This window comes from Scardinius erythrophthalmus (assembly GCF_964197995.2).
Source record: "Scardinius erythrophthalmus genome assembly, chromosome: 19".
Taxonomy (NCBI): domain Eukaryota; kingdom Metazoa; phylum Chordata; class Actinopteri; order Cypriniformes; family Leuciscidae; genus Scardinius; species Scardinius erythrophthalmus.
Window position 1 is genome coordinate 7648175 of NC_138239.1, and position 20028 is coordinate 7668202.

Consider the following 20028-nt stretch of genomic DNA (forward strand, 5'->3'; position numbering starts at 1 on the left):
CCTAAAGGACTAATGCATGAGCGACCCCCTTCCCCATCCAAAACTAATCTGAAGCACTCATTGCGCGAACTGGCTATCAATGCAACTTACGACTTAGTATATTGGGCCAAGTTGATGAGCCAATATCACTTCTAATTCACAATCAGATTTGTCAACAGTCAACTGCCTAATTCCCCGACAAAACCTCGCTCCTTCAAAAGACAGTCTACAGGAACGAGTATATTATTGCAATAAAGCCTGTCTGCTTATCTACTGCATGCTCCTCTGTATGCTCGAGATAAGAGTTTTTATTAAGAGGCCAGCAGTAATGTCCTGTGTTCGGCTTTCAAAGCCCAGCAAACAACCGCCTTTATCTAGCGTATTAAGCCTCGTATTTAAACTGCTCAATAACAGCCCGGGTTTGCATTCGGCTGCTCAGAAATCACGCACCAGGGAGCCTTCTGGTGGATCCGCTTTGGTGTTGAAAGATCTGGCGTTCAAAAATAATGGCAAGTTTTAAAATGAGTCTTTCAAGCTAAAAAAAAAAAAAGACATTATAAATAAATAAATAAATAAATAAATAAATAGGCTAACATACATAGGCTAGATACGTAATTACATTGGCCTACATACATAAAGTAGGCCTACGTACATACAACATACGTACGTACATACATACATACATACATGTTTAAAAAACAACAAAAAACATACAGATATGTTACAAAAACAACATACATGTTTAAAAACAACAAACAACAAAATACTTAAATAAATGTTTAAAAACAACAAAAACCAACATACATGAATACATAATAAATAAATAAATGTTAAAAAAACAAAACAACAACAACATGCATGCATACATACATTAGATCTACATAGCCTACTGTACATACATACATACATACATATACGTTACTGTTTCAAAAGTTACTTTCATTTTCCTTTTACGTGGCGTTTTAAAGCCAGATAGGGCAATTCAAATTCATTAATATTTTTTTAATTGTATGAAATGTCTATATACATGTCTAAAAATTAAGAAGATTATGTTGTTTCAAGCACACGCATGTTCCTTTAACCTCTGAACTATGAGATCTCATAAGCATCAGTATTAATCTATAAGCATTGGAATTTGACTATTTGAAAATTAGCAATGTCGCATAATGAGTCAAAAATTAAGTTAACATTATTTAAGCAACCTTGTCTGCTGCAATGAAGGATACGCATCACTCACAGCGCACGCAAGGAATTGAAGCGCGCACTGGTTGAGCATCAAGCGTGAGAGCGACACATTCGCCATGAGGATGCTAGAGCGGAGAGAGAGAGAGAGAAAGATAGAGAGAGGGGTTGAGAAAGAGGTGGAGTTGTTCAAGGTAGTCCTCAACAGGCTCGGGCGAGTTCACTCCTAGACCTGCAGTGTAGACAAGACAAGGCGTGGACTGCCTATCCAACAAGGATGTATGCCAAAAGCGCATGGATCATGTATGGAGTGTATGGGGTTCTTGAAAGCTTTGACGAGTGTCAACATATGGATGTATGATTTTATACGCGGCAAGTGATTTGGAACAGAAACCGGACGATCTAAATGAGTCAACAGTTGGATGTACCTGAGAGGGACCCTCTGGATAAGACCATGACAGTGCTTTGGATCAGAGAGAACCATCTGTAAAATGACTCGGAACTCCAGAGCGCGCGCGATGACTTCTCCACATTTGCTGTAAGCAGGGCGAGGAAACATATTTACAGCTGCACAATGGATTTACAAAACTCTAACGGGTCATCTGGGGAGGACAAGCAGAAGCCCAGTCTGATTGACCTGGGGACGTTTTTCGTGGACGCTGACATCATTTTTGGATTTACTAGTCATCTGTTAAAGCGAAAAGCCAAGGTAAGCATCTCGCAGGTTTTGAGAGTACAAAAGACTCCACAAGTTGACTAATTTAGAGCTCGTTAGAATCTATGTGGGGTGTTTTGCTTAAACACGCTTAATGTCCTATTAAAAGCTATCAAATTTTGAGGTTCACAAATATGAATAGGAAGTTATCATTGGTTATATGATTTGTGGGGATTTACACTTCAGCACCACGAACAGCTCTCAGCGTCCACATCACTCGCGCTTTTAGCAACTTCCTCTAAAGCATCCGAAATACATTAAAGTGCTATCGCAACTTAAACCATTCATTTTGCATATCATTTTTTCATCATATTGTGAACTTTGTGCTTAATTAAAAGTTTTTTTTCAGCGGTTAAGATTTCAGCAATTCAATTCAGTTATAGGCCTATATACTACCAGGCTTCCTGAAAATAAAAAAGACTTCGAGTAAAAAACAACATCAGTCTGAGGTGTTAACCGCTATAAAGGTGCACAAACTGACATTAATGCTCAAATAAAGGTTTTGAAGCACTCTGTCAGAGAGTTTAATTTATATTGGCTAGAATGTTATTGAGTCTAGACGGACACAAAAGAGCCGAATTTCTGTCAGTATAGGTTTAGCTGTTTTGTTCGCCCACGTTAAACGGTCCGTTATTGATGGTTTATTGGACTGCTGGCGCTCTCACCGACAAAGGATTGAACGTGGGTTATTTGAGGCGAATTGTTTGATTGGCAGTATTTGGGATGCAATTTAAAATCACGTGATCCCAGCATATACATCATCAACATAAAATAATTAGCAACGGGTAATTAAATATTCAAACATTCCCACAATTTCTTGCAAATAAAGAGGTTTGGAAGATGCAGTTAAAGACAATACCAGAGGGTGGCGCCAGAGTAATATGCAAACGACATCAGCACACCCGTAATCTCACAGTCGACACAAGTGAACTGCAACATAAAAGATGACGTAATTTATGTTAGCAGCAATCATTTATTTATTTATTTATTTATTTTTTATTTCAGACATACATTTTTTTTCATACATTTTTTTTTTATATATTTTTTTCCTTTTTGATTAATTGTCTTGTTGAGCACCCAATTTGAGCAACATTTAGCTTTGGATCTGATTTTACAGACATACAAATGGTAAAATAGTAAAATGAGTTTATGGGCTGTTCTTTACAATAATACAATTGCTTTTATTATTATGAATTGTTGTACATCAGACAGACACAATTTGATCAATTGATTAGGTTCACATGAGCACATTCCTCATCACAAAACGCACAATTAATTAAATGGTGAATTCCCTACAACTTTATTTTCACTTTTTGTTTGTGCACAAGCAGCCTATAAACTATCTGAAACAGCATATTCTCAGTGTTTGAATAGCTACTGAATAGCAGCTCCACCCCTCTAACCAAGTGACCGACCCGCGCAGCGCGCACACGCATTGACAGCAGTCAAACTTCACTCCCGCGTACGCGCATCGTCATGGAGCTACAGCAAAACTTTAGGGGGAATCTTGTTGTGCCTTTTGCTTTGCGCTCCCACTGACTATTCATGAACGGTGTTCCTAATCAATGCGTGTAGACAAATAGAGGAGCAATAAAGTACACTAGATATCCGCAGTGCTTTGATCTTTTATACCGAGATGATGGATTTAACTCAAGGGAATGCGCGAGGAGAGATCCAGATCAGCCGGTCAACTGTAAGTCCTCTTATAAACAACAACTGATGCTGAGAAGTTACAGTAATCGAATTGAATGCCAACGTTTGCTGTTTGTTCATTGTGGTTGAATACCTTGCAACACGTTAGAAAGTTTAATCACATGTTGTGTATATAACACGAGTTAAGAACTACCTATGTAGTGAAGCTACGTGTACATGCACTGCCATACATTTTTAAGTGCAATCAACTTGGATATTCAAGCAATTTCAACTTAAATTACATTAAACTAACTTAAAACATTTTTTTAATCTTGTATAACTTATAAAAAAAAGTTACAAATTGCTTAACTTATTTTGATGAGTTAAAGCAATGTAAAAACACTTGTTGTCATAACTTTTTAGCCATATCATTTCCATAGTGTGGAATGGGTATTAATATAATCAACAATTTGTAATATGCAATTAACTGTAATGTTAAAGCTCTAAATGTTAGCAAATTTTGACAGGTGTTTGAAAAGCATATGTGCTCTTTCTGCATTGTGATTTTGTTGTCTTTCAAAAAGGTGGAAGGCTGTTCGAGCGGAGAGTCTTCTCTCTCACTTGAGCTGAGCACGAGGAGGAGGCTGTCAGCGGAGGAGGAAATGTGTGCCGGCAGACCAGCACCTGAAGGCGCAGGAGCCGTGAGCGTCTCGGAATCAGACAGGGACGAGACTAGGCCAGATCTGTGCAAGCAGTGTCAGATGACCGTAGCTGAACTGAGGAGACAAGCCCTCGCTCTGTCCGACCCCGCTTCCTTAAAGGTCAGTGAGCGAAAAGCATTATTAGGATGCCACTCCAAGACAGTGGAAATCTTGCTGCATTTCTTTTTACTAATAAAGTTATCTTTCAAGGATCTTTTCTGTTTTGACTCATGCAGAAATGGATGACTAAGAAGCTTTTGTTAGTCTCAAGAAGCACTTGACTTTCACCTGAGCTTCAAAGCTATGGAAGTTGTTCTCTTTGTTACATTCTGTCACTCTGCTCTTTTCACAGCATTGTGAAAGCCTCACATAAATCAGATGCAATGCAGTGAATGCCTCTTAAAGGCCATTTTTGTGTAAAATCTGAAAAGTTGACACAAATAAGCCCTGTCTTTCTAGTTTTACGACCCTCTTATCAGAAAACTGATATCCTATTCAGGCTCCTATTCAGAAAGTTCACCCAGTCATCAGAAGGTTAATCTGTTTTACTATACCTTCACAGAGAGCAAATATTTCAGCAACCTCTTTTTCAGACTATAGGCTTTGTTGTACTTTAGAATGCTTTCAAGTCATTATTATAATTTGTTGGAAATGCATACAGGCTTGGATAAAAGCGGGATCATGGCTTCACCGCACAACTTCCTTAAATGCTGTTTGAAATGTTTCATTGCTGGATGTTGGTTTATGGTCAAACTGGTGATGAAGCCTCATCAAGCCTTGAGTGGGATGGTTGGAGTGAGATGTGTGTGGCGTGATGCGCCCCTGTGCTTGCCAATGCAGTAAGTGGATGGGCATGATATACAGAGAGCAATCTGGATGCAAAAATTAACTATTAAGGTTGCGCTAAATTGACTGAAACAAAATAAATTATTATAATTTGTGAGGTTATATTTCTAGTGTAGATTTTTGGTGCTGTTTAATCAATATCACATGAGCAAGAGTGCTTTTGTGATGAATTCAATTCAACTCATGAAAAGAGTCACTAGTTTCGTTTCTAAATGATTTAGTCCTTTTGATTGAATTATTTGAGTGAATGATTCAATGACTCACTTATTAAGAGAGTTACTTGTTTCATTCCTGAATGTTTTTTATTTATGAAATGATTGAACTAATTAGTTGAATGAATGAATCAATTATGAAACAAGTTTCCTGAATGAATCCGTGTTTTGGGTGGATGATTTAAAGACAACCTCATAAAGAGAGTTATTTGTTTCATATATGAATAAATCAGTGTTTTTGAACAAATCGTTTGAGTGAATGATTCAAAGACTATCTCATAAATACAGTCACCTGTTTCATTTTTTAATGAATCATGGTTTTTGAACAAGCCATTTGTGTGAATGATTCAATTGACTTTTTTATAAATGGGTTTTGACTGCCTCATAAAGAAAGTTACTTGTTTCATTCCTGAATGAATTAGTGTTATTGAACAAATAATTTGAGTGAATTATTCAATGACTCACTCATAAACACAATTACTAGTTTTATTTCTGAACGAATCAGGAACAGTTGATCTATTTGGCTGACTGAATGGTTCATTGACTCATAAAACAAGATGTTTGTTTAATTTGTGAATTATCAAATCACAAATCATTTGGGTGAATGATTCATTAATTAAGAGTCATTGTCTCATTCCTGAATGAATCAGTGTTTTTAAACAAATTGTTTGACTGAATGATTTATGACCCACTCATGAAGAGATTTGCTTGAGTGAATGATTTAATGATTCACTCATAAAGAGTAAGCTGTTTTGTTGTTTCTAAGTTTTTATGACTCACTGAATAAATCAGTGTTTTATTAACAAATTGTTTGAGTGATTTAATTAGTGACCAACTCATTAAGATTTTTTCATATAATTTCATATAATGAAATTTTTTCATTACGGAATGAATCGGTGTATTTGAATGAATTGGTTGTGTGAATGATTCAAATGATTCACTCATAAAGATGGCCACCTGTTTAGTTTCTGAATGCATCTGCATTTTTGAACGATGTTGAATGAAGGACTCGATGACTTACTCATAAAGAGAGTCGCTTTCAAATCTCCACCATTAACGCACTCTTTGAACGCTGCTCGACCAATCAGGTTTGAGGCCTGGAACTAACTGTTCTTTATTTTATAAAACCAATGCTGTTTTAATCGGAGAGTAATGGAACATAATCAATCAAATTGAGGACAGAATTCCATACCAGTAATGTATAACAAAAGCTGAAAGGAAAAATCCCTGGTACTTTGAAGTAATCCACAATATCCACCCTTGCGTTACACTTTTCTGAATGCTGGTAAACTGAAGTCATTCGCCATTGTTTGTTTGGGGTGTTTACAGTCTATCTGCTCATTCCTAAAGCCAAAAAATGCTCTTTTTTTCTCACAACCTTCCGTTTCTAGAGTTTTCAACAGCTTTCCTTACTTTCACACACTGTTTTCATGCAGAATATGTGAGTGCCAGTTTCTGAGAGTCTGTCGATAGGGGAGGGGCTATTGGAAGTGGCCCATTGTTTTGGGAAACAATGCTTATCTCCCCCCTTGTCCATCGACATTGGGGGGAGAAAACAGTCGAGCGGACTCGCTGTGGAGTCTGTGGAGGAAGTGGAGACCCAGTTGACCTTCATCATGCATTCAAAGTGTTCCTGTATACTCCTCACCAAATTCCCACCACAGTTAAATATAGGCTGTCGACTTTTTATTGTTGTCTGACTTGCTGCTTGGGTTAGCCTCAGGTTTTCCCCCTCCCTTCGCTTTCTTTTGTGGTTGTGTTTCAAGAGAGATCTCATGCTTAGGTAGGATTACAAGCCCTCCGGTTTGCTTTGAACCCCCCCCCCCCCTCAAGTTCTCTTCTCTCCAGGTTACCTCAGGGGATAAAGATAGGGCTTTTGTGTGGGTGTGCATCAGTGTTGGTGGATGCGTATGACCTCGTCCCACCCTAAGATGTGTTATTTGGTTAGTACTCCCTCATTCTCATCACCAGTGGTTGTCTGAAACCATCCCAAGTTTGGCTGTCCGTTTCACTCCTGCTGTTTGCCCTGTGTGGTCGTCTCCAGGTGTGGGGGATAAAGCGATGGGGTCAAGCAGGAGAGGTCTCTATCGGCCCCTCTGCTGATGGCTTAATGAGACTGTGGAAGTATTGGTCATGGGAGTCCTGCTTTCCCTGCAGTTGGGAAAAGAAAGGATGCTTTGTCCAGCTGGAGATGTGTGGTGGTTACCTGACCTGAACTTAGAGACTCAAGTGATATGGTTCTAGCTGAGAAGCTACAGAGGGTTACTGTTTATCAGCTCCTGCCAAAGTGTGGGTGGCCTGTGGGCTTAAATCCTGGGTTTAAATTGGTTGAGTTTTCATTATTCTTGATTTTCAATTGCGATTCACACCTGCTCCCCCCTCATATGTTCATTATGAAAATTGCTCTCAGTTTGCTGGTAAAGTCTGGGAACTGCAGCACTCAATAAGTTTCAGATATCAGGCTGCCCCAATGACCCAGCTGCACTTCACTGGTTCATACTAGAGCTCATTTATTCCCAGCCAGCTTGTGTTGGCTTGGAGTACTGGCCTCTTAGTCAGTTATTTTTGTGTAATTGCTGACATTTATGTTTTTTTGCAGTTTAACTATCCAGTGGCAACATTCAAGTAGGCTTGCAAAAAAAAATTAGGCTGCAAAAATCTACCATCTGACATCTAAAGTGACGTTAGATTAATATTATTTAATAAGATTATATATTAATTCAATGACAAAACAAACAAACAAACAAAAAATTATAATATAACAAAATTATTAGTAATAAAATAATGCATTTTACTGTAATAAAATTATGATAAAATAATTTTATTATAAATTTGTATCATGCATTATATGACATGTTTATTGGTTAATTGCTATCTATCTATCTATCTATCTATCTATCTATCTATCTATCTATCTATCTATCTATCTATCTATCTATCTATCTATCTATCTATCTATCTATCTATCTATCTATCTATCTATCTATCTATCTATCTATCTATCTATCTATCTATCTATCTAACACTCACCCTCTCTTTTGCTACACATTTATAATATCTCATCTATATCTACTATGTACACAGTGTGATGGTTTAATAAAACGGAATACCATTTAATACCAATTAGATTCAAATAAATGCACAACAGTAGTGGTCTGCAAATGATGCAACTTAATGGCACTAAATTCTCAGATTTTGGCAAATTTAATGATAATTTCATCCTCAGAGGGGCTAAATGTAGCAGCCCGGTACCTTGTAAATATGACTTTATTTCCAATGGGTTTACTATGAAATGCTGAGGCTAATACGCAAACTTTAGGTAAATATGTGAAATGTATGTCTCGTAAATTAATGTATTGGCAAGTCCAGCAAAGCAAACTATTCAGAAGTGAAATCCTCATTGAAAAAACTTGAAAGATTGTAAAATCTTAAAATTTGCTCCTGAAAATGTTCCTTCCAGGAAATGCGTGGTCAGCAGCACTGCAGCCCGGCGTGTGACAGGCCGTTTCTTTACAGTCTTCTGCCAAGCACACGCTCACAGGTGGCAATTAGTCTTCCTTCACGCCCCACAGCTTTTAATGGCTTCACTCTTTTTCACCAGGTTTGCTTTCAGTCCTCGCCATCCTTTGTTTTATTATTTATTACCAGTGATTCCTTCGCCTGATATCAGTGAGGAATGGTCTCTTCTCTTCAAACAATAAAGAAGCTCTCCCCTCAGTAGTTCATTCACTTCAATGTCAGGGCACTTAACACCTGAACAATGCCTGAGGATGGAATGCCTGGAAGCTTAACACGGGACAATGGACAAAGACTTCATTGCCTACAATGATTGGCACTTAACTAGTCACAAAGCTCTAGCACATTACCCAAGACTCACAATTTAAAAAAATGGCCGGCGTTAACCCTAAATCATATGTCCGGCTACGATAACCATTAACCGTTGAGAATTAATCTGAGACGTCTAACGTCAAACTCTTTCACTCCACTGGCCATCCGCATCGATTACAGGATCATTCAACAAAATTTAAGGGCATTCGCACCTGGGTTAGAACAATGTAGCGGTATGGAATGTGGCGTTCCCAATCCCATTATTGTGATGATGGACTACAAGGTATCACGTTTAATAAGATGAATATGCGCTTGAGGGCGGCCGTTATTTCATCTCCATTGTCCAAAGAAAGGCACTGAAATGGCTGTCATCAATTATAATGACCACTACAGTTCTAAGGGTCTATAAGCTCTCTGTTGTGACATGTAAGAAGTATAAAGTCCGTTCACAGGGCAGGTCGAAAACACCTGCATCCCTCCATCCTTCAAATGCTGTGTGAAACCTTAGATGATGGTTGTAATGAGAATACTTAGCTCTCATTTGCTGTCAGTCATCTCCTTGAACTCTCTTGTGACCCCCCCCCCCGGGAGGATCATCTAAAACAAAGCTAGATGGATTTGCAGTTTGCCGTTTTCATTTCGAACACTTAAACCCTTGCAGCTGTGTGTCTATATGTGTGTATGAGCGACACTGGGGCTTTTACTGCCGCATGAAAGGTCAGTGTGGTTGGCTGCTACGGGATAAGAATCATAACAAAGTATGAAAATGGGTGGACCGTGTCTGATTAGACTACATTGTTTTGGACAATAAAGATGGAGATCTTTTAAAGGGCATTGGCTAATTGTCTCATTCAATTTGTTGTTGCGTAAGCCACTTAGATGTTATATTGTATGCCAGGGCTCAGAAGAAGTATTTTGAAAAATCTCTGAGGTATTCACCTTATTTTTAACGGAAATACGGACGCAGCCAGTTGACGGTATTTTGTGCGAGACTTCCGGTCAGGCACTTCCGGTAACTGGCGCGCTGATCACTTTTCACCATATCGGTTAATTAAACAAGTGTTCCTAACAACTAACTCATCGTCATGGCTTCGGGGAAGACCGGGATTGTTTGTGCAGTTAGAGGTTGTCATAAACTGATACAAAAGAAAGGTTTACTTGGAGCAGGAGTGTTTTAATCATCGAAATCATTGACATTTTAATCAGGCGCCCTACGACCAGAGACACACTGGCTGCGTGGCGTTTCTGTTGCGTGGCGTTTTACATGTCTTTGCACACCAATAACGTGTCTGACGCGGCACTGCTAGGTGACATATGATCCTCATTCATTGGTGATTATATTCGACATAATGGGGAGAGAGTTGTGGAAGGCCTTTAATGTTAAACATATATATAGCAGCAAAGACAACGTCGGCAGTATTGACGGCAAAACAGGCTACAGAATATTTCGTTCTGGTGCAATATTAGAAAATCGATTTTTTTTCATTGCATTTATATCTGCATTTGTCAAAACCTAAAATTTCAAACATCAAAATGTAATTTATTAATATGTATTCATGTAAAATTAAATACAAAGATCTTTTCCTATTCTATTTTGTCTGGAAACGCTTCCAAAACGCTTGCGTGTCGCGTGAAAAATAGGCGTCGATTCTATTTTGCACGCGTTTTCCGCGCCTGTGAGACGCGCGTGTCACGCAGGCAGTGTGCACGTTCTAACCTGTTAACATGGGAGCCGAAATAAAAACGGACACGCAGTGTGTCGCCGGCCTGAGGAATCCCTTCGCCTGTGGTTAAAAGCTTTACATTTGAAGAAACCATCGAAACGACCGTATGTTTGTTCTTTTCATTTCGTGAGCACCTATAGAAGACCACCCGATACCAGAAAAGTGGCTGGGCTATGAAGTCTCAATAAAAACCATGATAAAAACTCCAAGGAGAAACAAAATCATTATAGTAACCCCTGTATAAAATCTAGTGATCATGGCATAATGGCATGATCATGGCATTTATTTTGTATGATTTACAACTATTTATAGCCATCTACTTATTGCTATCCATCCTATGCTTTGGTTGCATTCTTATGGCATTATTAATACATTTGACATGACAAAATACCTCTATATTAGTCCAGCGTTGGCTCGACTATGTTTAGGGCGGGGCTGAAGGCGCCGGTGAAGTTTTGTCACTCTGCCAGCTAGATGCATGAGTGTTTTCAACCAGGTCCGGTACCCTAACTGAGTGAGGCGGGGCTTTAGTTCTTTGTAGTATTCATCTGCTACGGCATGTGTAACATTTTTCTATCAACTCTGCATAATCCTTCGCGATCGATATGTTATTTAGCCCAGGGAAGCGAGGAAACGGAAGTGCCGCACAAAAACCGGATATTGGACCCATGTTTACTTCCGCGTTCGAAAATAAGGTGGATAGACAGGCTTGAAAAGACGTGACATTTTAAAACGATTCCAGTTTAAAAAGCACTCTACGTATACACTCTTCAAAATAATGGTTCCAAAAGAGGGTTTTCACAGCAATGGCCTTAAAGAACCATTTTGTGTTCCTCAAAGAACCTTTCAGTGAACTTTTTTTTTTCTTAGTGTGAAGAACGTTTTAATAATCTGAAGAACCTTTTTTCACTCACTCTTAAAAATAAAGGTTCTTCTTTAGCTTTGATGGTTCCATGAAGAAACTTTAACATTCATGGAACTTTTCCATTGCACAAAAGGTTCTTTATAGTGTTCTTTCTGGAATCTAAACTGGTTGTTCTATGGCATTACTGTGAAAACTCCCTTTTGGAACCTTATTTTTAGAGTGTATAAATTACCTTTTTTTCAGGTTCCATGGATGTAAAATGTTCTTCATGGAACCATAGGCCCTGTTTACACCTGGTATTAAGATGCATTTTGGTCGATTGGATCACAAGTAGACGAGGGAGACACATTCCCGTCTCTTTTGTCCACTTTCAACCACTTCTGTCCTGATTTCTTCGAGGGGAGGATGGGCGGGTAAATGTATGGACTTCTTTCAGATCTTTCAATCTAATGGACGAAATAAGCTCACGCAATTTACATATGAACGCGACCGGAGACGGAAAAACACAGAGATCATCAGCTTTCATTTCTACTCTGACAGCCGCAATATCACTCTGAATGCTGTGAGGGTGTGTTAGAAATCAGGAATGGTGAGAGAACATTGTGCTTGATAACTTTTTTGTCTTCAATTCAAACTTGGGTCTTCAACTAACAAAGTTTAAATCCCGTCTGGCTAGCGCACTTCCCATAATGTTTACGCATTAGGTCAGTAGGCAGAGAGTAGGCATCTTTTGTGGCTGTTCGAACACATTCAATCACATGAGCGTTTACAATACGAAAGCAATCTGGTCGAATGCGTTTTCGACTACCTCTGGAAGTGGTCGAAAGTGGACAAGCTCAAAACGTTTTAGACCCCGCTAACACCTGTATTTAGCATCGTCCACTTGTGATCAGATCAGACTCATAGATGCCAAGAACGATTGACTATCCTCTTTTGATAGAGTAAAATGTGTCAATAAGCCTGACGCTGTCATGAGCTCATCTGAATTTTCAGGTTACTTAATAGAGTGAAATCTGTCAAGAAGCCTTTTGCTTTTCGTGAGCTCAAATATGAGTGCATGCCCAACGGCATTTTTGGAATGTTTATTCCAAGGACATCAATTATTTCCTCACACCCCTACCAGAGAAAAGCTCTCGGTTCTCACGAGAAGCGAGGCTGGTTGAAGTGGAGTTGAAGGTCTACTGGAAGTCCTGGTTCGACTTGCTCGTCCCATTCTTCACTCTTAACCCTGCAGGGAAGTATTGCCTTGCACATGCCAGAGCAGTCACTATAAATCACTCAATTTAATTGCCTTTATTAGTTTCTCATTCAATTCTCCTCCTGTGCACTTTTCTTGTACTTTCATATGCTCTGAGCTTACAAGAAATTCAAAGGCGTTTATCAGAACATAATAACAGGAGACTTGTGACGAAGATGGGGGTGGATGGCATCCAGCAAGCATTCTTACGTCAACCCACACCTGATTCCTTGAATTGTCTTTTCGTTACGTGTCTCTGATGTTATTTGAAAGAAAAGCATTTTATGATTAATGGGTTTATGACATAAGAAAAGAGAAAAATTAAAAAAATTCGTAAAAAAAAAAACTGTTTTAAAACACACATGCCATTTTGTTTTTATGCTGCAGCCATATGCTTTTGAAAAACTTTATAACAATTTAAAAAAAGTTGACATTTTTAATGTATTTATTTCACATGTATTTATTTTATATATAGAGAGAGAGTTGTATTCAAGTTATTGTTTGTATGATTTGCATTTTAATGCATTTTTGAATCAATTTAATAGATCAGTGACACCGACTAAACCTTTTGACGTTTTATGCATGCCACTCTAAGAGGTCTTCCTCTTAACCTTTCAACCCGTCGACCATAGGAAAACCAGAATGTAAACCACAGGAAATGATGGGTTGAGAGATGAGAGAGCGAAGTACTACACTGCATTATTGATGTTTACTCTGGTGCGCATCTGATTACTATCTGATTGTCAATCAGTGAGTGTTTAAACTCATTGTTTGCTTCCGGGCTGTTTCACTGTAAAGCTGTGTGTTCAGCTGATATGACTATGATAAGCTCTTCCTAAATTGTTTTATGCTCAGTCTCAGGCTTTTGATGTTGAAACAAAGCACTTGTTTTGCATTTGTCTATCTTAGGGCATGCACTGATGCTTGCATATATATATATATATATATATATATATATATATATATATATATATATATATATATATATATATATATATATACATACTAACAAATTTCCAAGGAGGTAATTTGCATATTGAGACTTTGACCTATTTACTGTTTTATGTAAATGGTTCAGACATGTTTGGAGCTGTCAAATATAAATCATGAAGCACTTGAAATTCCTATTTTGTCCTCTAGAGGCATATGGGCTTATTTTTTAAATGCACACTGACCAGTGGTTTTATAGAAGGGACTTGAGCTGGTGAAAGTGGTTTTATCTTTTGCCAGTCAAATCAGTTTCTCAATTGAACCTATTTTCATAATCTATATATTATTATTATTTTTATTATTATTAATTTATTTATTGTGTGAAATATTTTGCTTGAAATGTGTGCTTTATTTATTTATTTATTATACCACTTGGTTATGATAGTTTCAGTGGCATTTATAAGTTGGGGACAACTTTAAAAGTGTAGCACAAAGTTCAGAGTTCAAACACTACTGGATATGCAGTGAAAAAGATGTCAGAGAAAAAAAGAGTTCACACTGGCCAGTTTACAGCCATACAGTGCGTGCAGAATTATTAGGCACGTTTTCCTTTACAGATAAAATAAGATTTAACTCAGACTGAAAAGTCAAAAATTATTAAATCCCCATGAGAAGGATGCAATACTAATGCAATACTAGAAATTACAGTTAAGGCATGACCATTGGACAGTGAAATACTCACTGGGTCAGCAGGGTCAGACAAAAACAGGTGAAGAAGAAAAGACACATGTTAACTGCAAAATAATTAAGAATTAAGGTGAAGAATTAAGTGTGAAACCATCAGGAACCCTTTAGTCTCCAGTGCCACCATTTTCCAGAACTCCAACCTACCTGGAGTCTCCAGAAGAGCAAGGTGTCAGGATCTCAGAGACTTGGGTTAGGTAAAGAATCCTAAAAAATGACCCCCACTTAATAAGAATCACAAGCTGAAGTGTAGTAAAATACATGAAGACTGTTTTTTTTTATAGGCTTTATAGACAGATTGAGAGTGACTCTTGAAGGACCAGCACCACATCCTCTTCTACCACTATTTGAAGAATTCATCTTCCAGAATCTGACAGTAAGTTTTGGGAGTTCATTTTTAGTCCATCTCTGCAAAACGGACTAAAAATAAACTCCCAAAACGTATTAAAACGTATTCTGGAAGATGAATTCTTCAAATAGTGGTGCACACCTGAATATAAGGCGTTTTTCATTTCCAGCCTTCATGAACAATTATGTATCACTTGATTAAATATAAATGATTAAATACAAAATGAATAGTAGTTATTACGATTAATGTGGTTTGGAATTGGTAAAATGTGCCTGGAAAAAACAATATGATCAGAAAATCAACGTGCCTAATAATTCTGCACGCACCGTACTTTCTCTTTATTCTGTATTTTATCCCAGGCTGCCAACAGCCAGAGGAAACTTCTCAATGTTGTAGGGTGTGACACAGGAAACCGGCTGAAGAGGGCTTGAGCTGAAGGCTGTGCAACTGTGTGTGCATAAATGCTCGAGTGCATTGGCATATGCACTGTTTGGGAATCCAAACGACTGAATCTGTGTGGAAAAAGAACATCCAGGAATGTTCCATCCAAAGTAATTGCTATTGTCTGTCATTCCTCTCTCTGTCCAGTCCTGCCCGCTATTACAGTAAATGTCAGGCGGACTGCAGGCTAGCAGATAAGACATAAGCATGTGGCGTACCGAACCGGCTCTGAATATTGAGATTTGATCACATCTGGCCATCAGCTGATCAGTGCAATGTCTCTTTGATTTTGTTCTCATAGTCTGAGTGAAAAAATAGCACTGAAAAGGCGTGGACACAGTCATTTTTGCGGCTGACCTTATTGCATATGCATTTGTGGGAGTTTCCCATTCAGACGCAAAATTTATGGGGGGAGAATATTTATATGAATCATACAAGGAGATTTACTAAGGTTTGCGCTAGTCAATGTACTGGTATTTGCACCATTATTTAAAGACCAAAAAAGCATTTCTTAACCCAGATGCTAATTTGCGTTTGTCATTATGGAAGTTATCCGTCTGCGTCAGTTTTGTGGCTTTTAATCTATCTCTGAGAGATTTGAGGCCATCTATATGCTAGTGTAAAACTAAAAGATTTTTTTAGGTTTTAGCTCTTTGCACTTTCAGCAGATTGTACAGTTCAATCTGCAGCTTCTCTTTGGGCCACCAGAGGGAACCTTCACCAGCATTCTAGGAAGTCAATTCCTTCCTCTACTTTGTCTGAAAATCGCTCCCTGTACCCTTATATAGTGCAATATTTGAAGGGGTAGCTATTTGTAGTGGTGTCCAAAACCATTGTGGGCATTATCAAGTGCACTCATTCAATTTCATAATGCACCTCAACAAGTGCACAACGGATGTTCACTCAACACCCGGTTGCTAGAGAATACTTGTGCACTGTTAGCTTCATGCTGAATGAATTCCCGCGTCTTGACAGAAGATTGCATCTGCAGCACATCACGTGCACTCAGTGTCCAAATTTGCTCACTCGTTTAAATTACTTGCTGTATTAGTGAAGTAATGTAGGGAATATGAGGCAATTTTGGATACAGCCAATTGCTGCCAATTTTATAAGCTATTAGCATGTTTAATGTCACCATGAAATCAAAATGGAAAATTTTAAAATTCATGTGTCCTCGTAATCTTTAATCAAAATAACTTCCCCTCCCTTTTGCAGCTCGTCTCTTATTTTATGACATGTTTACTGGCATGAGGGCCGGACAACCTGTCACTCACATGAAATCCACCAATAGCAAACCACAACCATCCAACCATCTAATCGATTCCTGATGGACCAAAGAATAAGTCCCGCCCTACATTTTTTCTTGTTTGAGAAGCTGTTTCAATCGGATGTATGTCACAATAGAAAAGAAAAGACCATCACAACTTCGGTGCTGACTTTTACAGATTGTGACATACTCCAGTCCACCAGAGGGAATATTTACAGGAATTCTAGAAAGTCATTTGCCTCCCTCCAATACATCTAACTAGCAATGACAAATAGCTAATGATTCCAAACTGAAGTGATTAAAAAAAATCTCTGTTAGCTTTGAGGTCATAACTTGTGTATGACTGAAAGTTTACATTTTTAAATACTTTTATTTTAGCTTTTAGTGCTTAATAATTTTATCAGATTGTGACAGCCTCCTCAACCATCTCCATTCCACCAGAGGGAACCTTCTACAGATTTCTATGAAATCTCCATCTAATACACCACCCCTGACTAGCAGTAGCAAATAGCTAAAATGTTAATAAGCCCAAAAGGGATTGATGAGATTTGCAGCCACTGTTGAAAGAACATGTCTACTGCTTTCAGACTTGTCATGACTAGTGATTGAAGAAACAAAGCTTTTCAAAGCTTTGAATCAATAGAACCAATTTCTTCGCAAAATGATTCACTGTTTCGAAGCGTTCGAAATGCAACACGCTGGTGACCCCTGCTAGTATTTTTACTTTACTTCAATTCCACCAGCCCCGTTCAGCAAGAGCCCTGGTACAGTTTGTGAAAGAGGTCAACAAATCGAGATGGGATTTCGTAAGCCGGCGCTAAGCATTCTCGGTGCACCGAATGAAAGTTCTGCTGCTGGTCAGACCACTGTAAATGCAACAAAAACTCAGACCAAACATGCATAAAAACAGCTTTTACAAACCCATTGCAAATGTTTAATTGAAAGTAAAATCTACCAAATGCAATTAACTAGTCATCTAATAATATTAATATTACTGTAAGTATCTGATTATGTTCTTTTATCAATTTTCAGGGCTTATTTTGATTGTCCCATGGATGGCTCAGCTAAACAGGCCAATAAGAGACTATATACTACTATTAGTCCTACTAATGTCTTATTAAAGATCAGAGATCAGGTAAAAACCATAGACGCTTGTTTAATGGTTTGCCACTGGGGGGGCCATCTGAGTGACTCCACTTGATTCGTGGGTTCACAAAGATCGTGGTGAACTATTGAAATTTCGAATTGTTTCGAAGCAAAGCCTCGTTTGTTGAAATCACGTGTTTGATTCATGCTCCTAACCACTGATTCGCGAAAAAAAGAAAAGATTTGTAAAGGTTTCGAGGAAGTGTTTCAAAATAGCCCATCACTAGTCATGACTGGATACCATTTAACCAACCTGAACAACTGTAAACTCCTTTGGAAGGAAGGACTCTGCATCATTATGGCTACTCTGGCCTTGACATCAGTGTCAGTGTCTGCTGGTCAGTGGGTCAACTGTCAGCACAAACTGTCTTTGTATTGTTGGCATACGTGTAAGTTTGGCTGGATCCCCGTGGTGTTTGGCTTGGCATGTGTAAGCATGAAATGAGAGAGTGTGTGTGATGCCCTTATTTATTCTCCATTCTGCAGAACTCATTGTGATATGTGGGCCCCATAAATCTGCGCATGGAAATGCCAGTCAAAGTTCACACCTAAGTTCATTTCATGCTTCACTGTCTTCCTCTGTGTGTGTGGTGCAGCATGTTATCGTGTGAGTCTGTGTGTGAGATTTTGCATAAAAATATGCTGGTTTATCTTAGAATGATAATCGTTTATTCTTTTTGTGTTTGAGCGTGTGTGCGTGTTCAGAATTGATTCAAGCTCTTCTATGATAACTGTGCTATGAAAAGATTTTTCTCAAAGATGGAAGATTTAATTAGCCATTACAGTAAAAAATGATTTGTCTTACCTTTGGTGACAGGATTCACTGGGTTAAACAAAAGCCACTGCTTCCAGTTCTTTGTCATTCTGGATAATAGTCTAGTTCAGAGGTTCTCAAACTTTCCTGGTATAACATAAAATTGTGGACCACCTACAACCCCAGCAACTCAAACTTCAAAATCATAAAAATGTGTATAAAAAAAGAAAGTTTAACTGTTAGAAACTCTAACAGACAACAGAAAAATTTATTACAAATTTATGTTTATACAGTCAGTTCATTTTTGTTATGAATTGATATATCAGTCAATCAATTAATGTACAGGCATGTGCTTTTGATAATAAATTATTTTCACATTTTTGTTATCAGCCAATCAATTTGCCAACCATTTTGAATCTTTTATGGACCACATTTTGAAAACCTCTGGTCTTGTCACTTGGGAAGACATGCAGTATGTAATTTCCTCTCGGATAATCTTCAACCACTCTTACTTTAAAGTTTCTGACTTTTGAGTGCATTTTAGCTAGTTCTCTGTTTCCGCCACAGTAAAAAGTTCATCACCTAATTTAGCCTATTACTGTCATCGTATGATAAATCGAGACTTCTTGCAAGGATCTTCTAATCTCTGTTTTATAGGCTTGCAATTTCATGGCATCTGGCTTCTTCTCACATTTTGCATAAATAGACTTTTTATGACAAAGAGCGGATAAGAATCACTTCTGTTTTCTTGTTGTGGTTACTATCTGTTCTTTCGTCTATAGTGAGTTTCTTTTATGCGATGGACATGTAAACCTTTGATAATTTGTAAGATAATGTGTAACATGGTGGAAGATCACACTTTATTATAATGGCTTATTATGAATAATGGCCTAATGCTCTTTGAACTTTGGTTAGAGCAGATGACGGTAGGAGTAATGAATCACTTGCATGTCTTTGAGTGCTGTAAGAGTACCAGATCTTTGCCCTTATTTTGTTTTCCCCCTTGGAGGCAAGGGTTGGTCACAGTTCAAATACCGACAAAGAGAGTTTCATAAACCAGTTCCTGCAATTTACATTTTGTTCTTTTGACTATTCTGATAAAACCTGGGAGGTTATGCTCCCCTAGACCTAAAGATGTAGTCAAGAACCATCTTTAACTTTGACTTTAAAGGTCCCGTTGCATGCGATTCCATGTTTCAAACTTTAGTTAGTGTGTAATGTTGCTGTTAGAGCATAAATAATATCTGTAAAATTATAAAGCTCAAAGTTCAATGCCAAGCGAGATATTTTATTTAACAGAAGTTGACTACAAAAAACGGCTCGATTGGACTACACCCCTCTACATCCTGCATTAGTGACATCACCAGAACCGTTTCTTGACTAACCTCCGCCCACAGGAATGCTCCCTCAACTCTACTGGCTACTTGCGCACTTCTTATAACTTAGCCTACTGTGTTTACTCAGCTCTTACGGTGA

At 38.2% G+C, this 20028-nt stretch overlaps 1 protein-coding gene across 1 annotated transcript in view; it reads left to right on the top strand.

The window, feature by feature from the left end:
- Positions 1-1735: 1735 nt before the first annotated feature.
- Positions 1736-20028, top strand: part of kif26ab (kinesin family member 26Ab) — a gene marked incomplete at its 5' end in the record, with an annotated part of 95459 nt that continues 77166 nt past the window's right edge. Inside the window, 2 exons of the mRNA XM_081393954.1 lie at positions 1736-1870; positions 4093-4329. Of these exons, the coding sequence (XP_081250080.1) occupies positions 1736-1870; positions 4093-4329 (372 nt within the window). The remainder of the gene's footprint in view (positions 1871-4092; positions 4330-20028) is intronic.